This window comes from Perognathus longimembris, chromosome 2, assembly GCF_023159225.1.
Source record: "Perognathus longimembris pacificus isolate PPM17 chromosome 2, ASM2315922v1, whole genome shotgun sequence".
Classification (NCBI taxonomy): Eukaryota; Metazoa; Chordata; class Mammalia; order Rodentia; family Heteromyidae; genus Perognathus; species Perognathus longimembris.
In genome coordinates this window covers 9,556,323-9,563,669 of record NC_063162.1, presented here as the reverse complement: position 1 = coordinate 9,563,669, position 7,347 = coordinate 9,556,323, and the positions used below count along the sequence as shown (strand labels likewise).

General features: G+C 54.4%; 1 protein-coding gene across 2 annotated transcripts; it reads left to right on the top strand.

The window, feature by feature from the left end:
* The first annotated feature begins 3,632 nt into the window (after positions 1 to 3,632).
* Nanos1 (nanos C2HC-type zinc finger 1) lies at positions 3,633 to 4,544 on the top strand. 2 transcript variants are annotated; one of them, XM_048338148.1, is made up of 2 exons: positions 3,633 to 3,810; positions 3,913 to 4,544. In XM_048338148.1, the coding sequence occupies exons 1-2, from the start codon at positions 3,633 to 3,635 to the stop codon at positions 4,542 to 4,544; spliced, it is 810 nt and encodes a 269-aa protein (XP_048194105.1). The 2 variants fall into 2 exon arrangements, with proteins under 2 accessions (XP_048194105.1, XP_048194104.1); XM_048338147.1 differs by having other exon boundaries at positions 3,633 to 4,544.
* The last annotated feature ends 2,803 nt before the right edge of the window (positions 4,545 to 7,347 follow it).

Genomic DNA, 7,347 nt, shown 5'->3' with positions numbered 1-7,347 from the left:
TGTGTGTAGAGGCCCATAGCTGGAGGAGGAGGAGAAGCACTTCCCAGCCCTGGCAAAAGTTTGGCTGGCAGGGCGGCAGAGCCCAGAGCCTAACAACAGCACTCTGTAGCAGCCTGGCCCCAGGCCAGGCTGCCTCATTCCCTGGAGCTGACCTCATGCTTCTGAAGAGCTCAAGCTGCCAACGGTCTGTGCACAGCCTCTCACTAGTCAGTTCTACTGCCAGCAAAGGAAATGGCCGGGCTGGGGGCCTGCGGAGAGGTGGGAATGCAGAACTCAAGGAGTCCTCTAACTTGTCTCCCTGCCCGCCAGAGGCTTCCGCCCAGCCTGCCAGGCACACTCCAGAAGAAAGCCCACTAGAGGCCCATGTCATTTGTTTTCCTTTCTCCGGTGGCCCAGGGGAACCTGTGCAAATACTTCATTCTCTTCCTGTTTCCATCCCAAACTCCTAGAAGGTGGACAGAAGACAGCCAGACTTCATGGGAGGCTCTAGGAACATCTCTGAAGGCAGCTCTGTGGCCTCAAGGCTGAGACCTGTGCTTAGTGACAAAAGTAACTATATTTAACCCAGAGCTGGCACAGCTGCCCATTCTGCCCTTTCCACGCTCACTAATGGCAACCACGAGGATACTGCAGCCCAGCAAGAGCCTCCATGCACTTTAACACTACTTCCAGCCTTTTCTGTCCAACACCTACTTCGCACTTGATATAGGGCAACACGAGCAGCGGCTGGATCCCAAGATAGACTTGTTGCTGGGCACCGATGGCTCACGCCTGTACTCCTAACTACGCAGAAGGCTGAGATCTGAGGACTGTGGAAGCCAGCCCAGGCAGGAAAGTCCATGAGACGCACATCCTCCAATTAACCACCAAAAGCCAGAAGCGGAGCTGTGGCTCAAGTGGTAGAGCAGCAGCCTTGAGAGAAAAAGCTAATGGACAGAGACCAGGCCCTGAACTGAAGCCCAATACTAGTGTCGGTGTGTGCCTTTGTGCATGTATACGCACATACACAAACGTGCACATGAAAGAAAGTAAAAACAAAAAGAAGACACTCTTGTTCCTTCCACATCTTCCAGAGTATCTCTGTACTATCACCACCACTCACTCTCTCGGCTGCAGGTCCCAGTCAAGTGTTACTAAACTTGTTCATTGTCCTCAATCAACCACAAGGGCTTAAGAACCTTGAGGGGGCAGGAGAGGAGGCCAAAGTTTATTTTTCTTCCGCCCTCTGGTGGGACCTGGAAAGGGGGTGGGGGTGTGCGGTACAGACACAGCAGCTGACAGCTTTAAACTTGCCTTGCTGAGTTCTTTCTTAGAACAGCGGCTCCCCTCTTCAGAGCTTGAAACGTCTGCATACCTTGAACGTCTGTGAGCTGCAGGGCTGTGTGTAGAAAGTGGAATTTTCCATTTATAGAATAATAATCTTCATACCACTCTGGGGGCCAGCGTTCTCATGTAAGAGCTCAAGTTCAGTGTCAGCAAACCTGCCAGGCTTCCGCGGGAAGCCCCACGGCACTCGGGCTCTTTTTATTTATTTTTGGTGGGAGAGTGGGGGAAAATAAGAGCCAACACAAACTTGAAAAGGAAACTGCCTTGAAAAGTGCAGAATATGATGGGCCTGGTTTCAGGTCTTCTATCAATCACTGGGTGTTAGGAGGTGAGAAAGCAACTGAAATAATGATCTTCAAGCTTTAAGATGACAGGTGGTCAGGTGGTCAGAACAGGTGTCCCTGCGCTGCCGTCCAGTCCTTGCCTGTGCCTGCCAACAGGCTCTCAATGGCTCCTTGCAGACAGGGGCCCAAGCCTAGAGCACATAATTTATCAGTTCAGGCTGGAATTTCCCACCAGGGTGCTGAGAAAGCCACCCAGTCAGGACTGATGAGGCCAAATCCTAATTATGACAATCACACAGTAACTATGCAATGTTCTTGTCTCTAAGTCTCATTTTCTCTTGTCTCTGGGCTGAAGATCTCAAAGACTCCTTCTACAAGAAACTTGATTCACCCACTCATCCATTCTAACATTAGCGGTCTCCCCTACTGGGTACAGATAGACCCAAGTGGGTCCTAATGAGAGCTACCAGCACCAAGCACCCCACCTTTTTGTTTCAATGGACCTAAGTGAAGAAGGAAAGCCTATTCCTGTGGCTTTGCCAAGCCATCAGAGCCTATTTTCTTGTCTCCAACACAAAAGAACCCTCAGCACCTAAAATCTTTCCTACTTTTGATTTAAAAAGGAAAAGAAAAATGCCTCCCTTTTCTGGGAAGGGCAAGACCACCTTCCTCACCAGAAATCATCTAACTTTTATTTTCCATTGTTTTTTTTTTACAGAGGAAAAGAAGTATGTTGTTTTAAATTATTAAATTATGACATGGATTTCCCAATGTGCTAGGCACATTTCTGTACAATATCAAAGCTTGGGAGGTTAAGACAGAAGTCAAGTCCAGCCTGGGCTCCACAGCGAGACTTAGTCTGAAACAAACAAAGGTTGGATAGGTTTTGTCCTTCAAATTGCACATGCACCCTAGATTTCCATCCCCCCACCCCCCGTGTGAGGAGGGGTTTTAGATACACACAGCCCACTGTTGTCCTAGGTCTGTGGTTCAGAGGGAAGAGTTTCTGGCCCAGGCCCCCACTCTCATCTAATTCAGCAGCTAAAGGCCCCGGTCTCTGAACACCTGTCGGAACGCTGCTGTTCTGCATTCCTCTGCTACTTAACACAGCAAACTCCTAGCTCCCCGAGCCTCGGAGATTCGTGGGAGGATTTCACCCAGCAGAAAGCACTCCAGAGAGGTGTGCAAACGGAAATTACTGGGTCTCTGGGTAGCTCTGATTTAAGATCCGGGGATCGCGCCCAGTGCTGCCTCCAGCAGTTTTGCTTGCCGATGCTGACCAGTAGGAAGGGGGTGGGGGGTGGGCGGGAAGGAGGCCTCGCGGGCTGAGTCCGGGGAAGTAATGCATCCCCGGGTCGCCATCCCCATCCAGTCCTCGGCAAGCCTCGCCTGCCCGTCAGGCAGAAGGCGCCCCAGGCCTGATCACCTGTTCCAAAAACCCAGGGTCCGGAGCGGGGACGCTGGCTGACACCAGCCTCGGCTCCCGCCGGCTCCGGCCCCTCTCCCTGACTCTCCACTCCCCGCCCGCCCCCCAGCTGCGCGCGCCGCGCACGCCCCCTCCCCGGCTTCCACCAATCAGCGTCCGGAGCGGCGCCCGCGGTGCCAGGGCTCTGATCCGCAGCCAGTTAGCGCCGCGGCCCCGAGGCGGCGCCGCGCCCGCCCCTTCGCAGGATGAAAGGCGCCCCGCAGCTGGCGAGGCCGGCGCCGAGCCCGGGGCCCGGGAGGCGCGCGGGCCGGAGCGGAGCGCGAACACCGCCCGCCCGACCCCGGTGCGACCGCCGGCGCTCCGCCTCCGTCCGGGGCGCAGGCGAGGTAGCCGGAGCTGGGGAGCGCAGGGGGCAGGGCCGCGGCGGCGAGGAGGGGTTTGGGGAGGAGCGGATCCGATAAAAGGCAAGCGAAGCGGCCCCACCCCGCGGCAGGCGGGCCGGCCGGCGGACAGGCTCCGCGCGCGTTCCGTCCGTCCGTCCGTCCGTCCGTCCCGCGCCGGCGGCGGGGAGGCGGCGCGCGGCCCGCGGCCCGCCCATGGAGGCTTTCCCCTGGGCGCCCCGCTCGCCCCGCCGCGGCCGCGCCCCCACGCCCATGGCGCTCGTGCCCAGCGCCCGCTACGTGAGCGCCCAGGGCCCGGCGCACCCGCAGCCCTTCAGCTCGTGGAACGACTACCTGGGGCTCGCCACGCTCATCACCAAGGCTGTGGACGGCGAGCCGCGCTTCGGCTGCGCCCGCGGCGGGGACGGCGTTGGCGGCGGCGTTGGCGGCGGCGTTGGCGGCGGCTCCCCGCCCTCCTCTCCCTCGTCGTCCTGCTGCTCCCCTCACGCGGGGACGGGGCCCGGGGCGCTGGGCCCGACGCTGGGGTCGCCTGACTACGACGACGACGAGGAGGACGACGACGACGACAGCGACGACCCGGGGTCCCGGAGCCGCTACTTGGAGCTGCGCGCTCTGGAGCTGTGCGCGGGCCCCGCCGAGGCCGGGCTGCTGGAGGAGCGCTTCGCCGAGCTGAGCCCGTTCGCGGGTCGCGCCGCCGCGGTGCTGCTGGGCTGCGCGCCCGCCGTCCCCGCCCCGGCCGAGGGGGCGCCGCGCGAGGAGCGGGCTCCGGCGTGGGCGGCGGCGGCGGCGGCGGAGCCTCGCGGCGGGCACGCGGCCCCCGGGGCGGCCGCCGCCCGGCTGCTCAAGCCCGAGCTGCAGGTGTGCGTGTTCTGCCGGAACAACAAGGAGGCGGTGGCGCTGTACACCACCCACATCCTCAAGGGCCCCGACGGGCGAGTGCTGTGCCCGGTGCTGCGCCGCTACACGTGTCCCCTGTGCGGCGCCAGCGGCGACAACGCGCACACCATCAAGTACTGCCCGCTCTCCAAAGTGCCGCCGCCGCCGCCCGCCGCCCGCCTGCCGCCGCGCAGCGCCCGGGACAGCCTGCCCGGCAAGAAGCTGCGCTGAGGGCCGCCGCTGCGCGGGGGAGCCGGGCTCCGCTCCGCCCGGGCCACCGGGGCAGGGCCGGGGCGCCGCCGCGGGAGCGCGATCCGGCGGCGCTGGGAAGGGGGCCGCGGCGGGCGGGCGGGCGGGCGGGCGAAGCCGGCCGCGGCGGGGACTGGACGCTGGCATCCCGGGTCGTCTCTGCAGTTGGCCGTTTGCGCGCATGCAGAGCGGCCAGGCCGCGTGTGTTGCACTCGGTGAAATACGGCCACGAAGAGGCATCTCGGATCCACTGCCCCGCGTCCACCTATTGTAGGTGCGCGTCCGTCTGACATCGTCTCTAATCTTGGATGTTTTCGTTTTATGAATGGAGACACTTTACTAGGCCTAGAATATTTTTTTAGCCTTTGAACTGAGCCTTAAGCTGTGGATTTTATGGAATGTTGGCAAGATGACATTGTTTGATGCAATTAATATTTTAGTTTTTGTCCCTAGTTGGTTATTCCAGGTGAGGCAAGCCCCTGGTAGCTTCAGTTCTGAAAAGTGGAGGTTTAGTACCCCATCCAGTATTAATTGGGGAGGGTTCCCTCCTTGTGGCTTGTTTGTTCTAGCTGGAGGTTAAATGCACAATCTGTAGCAGGTAGAATACAGCTCCTCCTTTTATGTACCAGATCTTTCATTATTGGACTAGCAACTTCCTAAAACTTGTGCCAAGTCATAATCATAGTGTGTATATACACTTGGATATGGTGCTGTTTAAAGGACTTGTGTATTTATACAGTAATAGTATATGAATTCATCTTATCTATGGCTCCTACTTGGCATTTTCTCCATGCACCCCCCCCCTCCCATTCCAACTCTGTGAATGTGTCTGTTAAGATCAAAGAAGAGAAAATTGAAGTGTTCACTGACTGCTCAGTTTCAGGGTTCCTAAGTGATGGAGGAAAGCTCAAAGCTGTTGCTTCTCCGACTTTAAAATACAAGTTGGGAAGCTAATGTAATATAACCTGAGCTCAGGAAGGTTCCCTCTGGGCTGTCTGGCTTCTGGCATCCAGGGAGTATACCAGGATAAGCCCTAATTAAAGGAATTGTTGGGGGTGGGGGTTTGGACAAGAAACATGGCCTCCCTGGTATTCTCATTCCTACTGGAGAGACCCTTATGTGCAGAGGCTCCTAACAAAACTTTGAACATTTGTTTTTAAATCCAACATGTTGTGTGCCACACACTTGTAGCTTCAGGCTATAAGACGTACAAGGCAAAGATGGAAAGTGAGCTAAGAGGAACACATCAGAAATGCACAAACCACTATCTGGGAACACCAGCAAGAGATTTAGTCTTAAACCTGTGAAGATTTCAGTTTTAGGGTACTTCCACAAACTACTGACTTGATGTGAAACAGAATGCAGACTGGGGTAGAAATACTGGGTAGCTTGAGAGCGGTTTGGGCCAGAAGGAGGTGGACCAAATGCCAGAGCAATGGTGAAATACTTTTCTCAGCATGGGAAACGTCCATCCCTGCTAATTTTGTCTGGCCTTAGCTCAAGCTTAATAAAATTATGTAATTTTTCTTTTTTTCTCTTTTTGCTGAATATACTACTCTAGTTCTTTGGGGGGGGGGGTGTGAATTTTTCGTGTCAATGTGAATTCCCATTACCTCCCACTAGTCTACCTTTTGAAGTCACTATGAACCAGCACTCGGCAGGACAAAGGACTAACAGGCGGCACATCAATTCAGCTACTTTGGAAGTTTTAAAGACTTAATTTTTATAGACTTTGTAAGGTCTCCAGCTTGTGGCTGTAGCGGCCACAGTACTGGAGTGCCTAATGATATAAGAGGATGTGTCTAATGGCTATTTGCTATCCTGGTATTACTATTTTACCTGAACTGGAAAGGCTGACTGGTTTCTATGAAGTCCTGGAGTCAGCTGGAACATGAGCTATTACACCAAAATGCTATTTTAAAAGTACCCCATCATCACTTTGCACCATGTCAGATTTGCCTCAATTTTCCCAACACTGTAATACTTGGGATTTATTATATGAGCTTGTTACTGTAATAGTTTAAGAGTAAACTTCATTTATTTAAAAGTAATGTTACTGAAGATGTGGCTCATGGGGTAGAATGTCAGTATTAGGTTAAAAAGTCAATGAGTGAGGTCCTCCTGAGTTCAAGCCCGGGTACTGGCACAAAAGAAGCAGGGGCTGGGAATGCAGCTTAGTAGTAGAGTGTTTGCCTAGCATGCATGAAGCCCTAGGTTCGATTCCACAGTACCACATGAAGTGGAAGTGGTGCCAGGGCTCAAGTGGTACAGGCACATACCTGTAATTCTAACTATGAAGGTGGCTGAGAAATGAGGACCGCTGTTCAAAAGCTAGTCCTTGAGACTCTTACCTCCACCAAAAGCCAGTTGTGGCCCCAGTGGTAAAGCCCTAGCCTTGAGTACAAAAGCTCAGGGACAAAGCTCAGGCCCATAGTTCAAATCACAGGACCGGCAAAGTAATAATCACCATGGTTGTCATCTTTGGAACTCAATCTAAACCTAATGTTTCTTGATTGTTTACAGTAGAAAAATCCAGTTTAAAAAGTGATCAAATTTTGAGAGAATATGCTGTATTTGGCAAAAAAAAAAAAAAAAAAAAATGGTGTGTGAATCCCCAAAAGAGCTTTCACCAGGGACAGAGGCGCAGGTTGCCTTAACCTGCTCTTTTCTGCTCATACTTATTTATCTACCATTTGTCATTGCTTTTTGCCTAACACATATTAAACTGGGACCATACACTATTAATCCGTATCTCTAATTTATATATACTTTGTGGCATAGTCCT

Excerpts from the sequence above, each read along its gene's own strand:
- Nanos1 (XM_048338147.1), top strand. The coding sequence starts at position 3,633 with ATGGAGGCTTTCCCCTGGGCGCCCCGCTCGCCCCGCCGCGGCCGCGCC.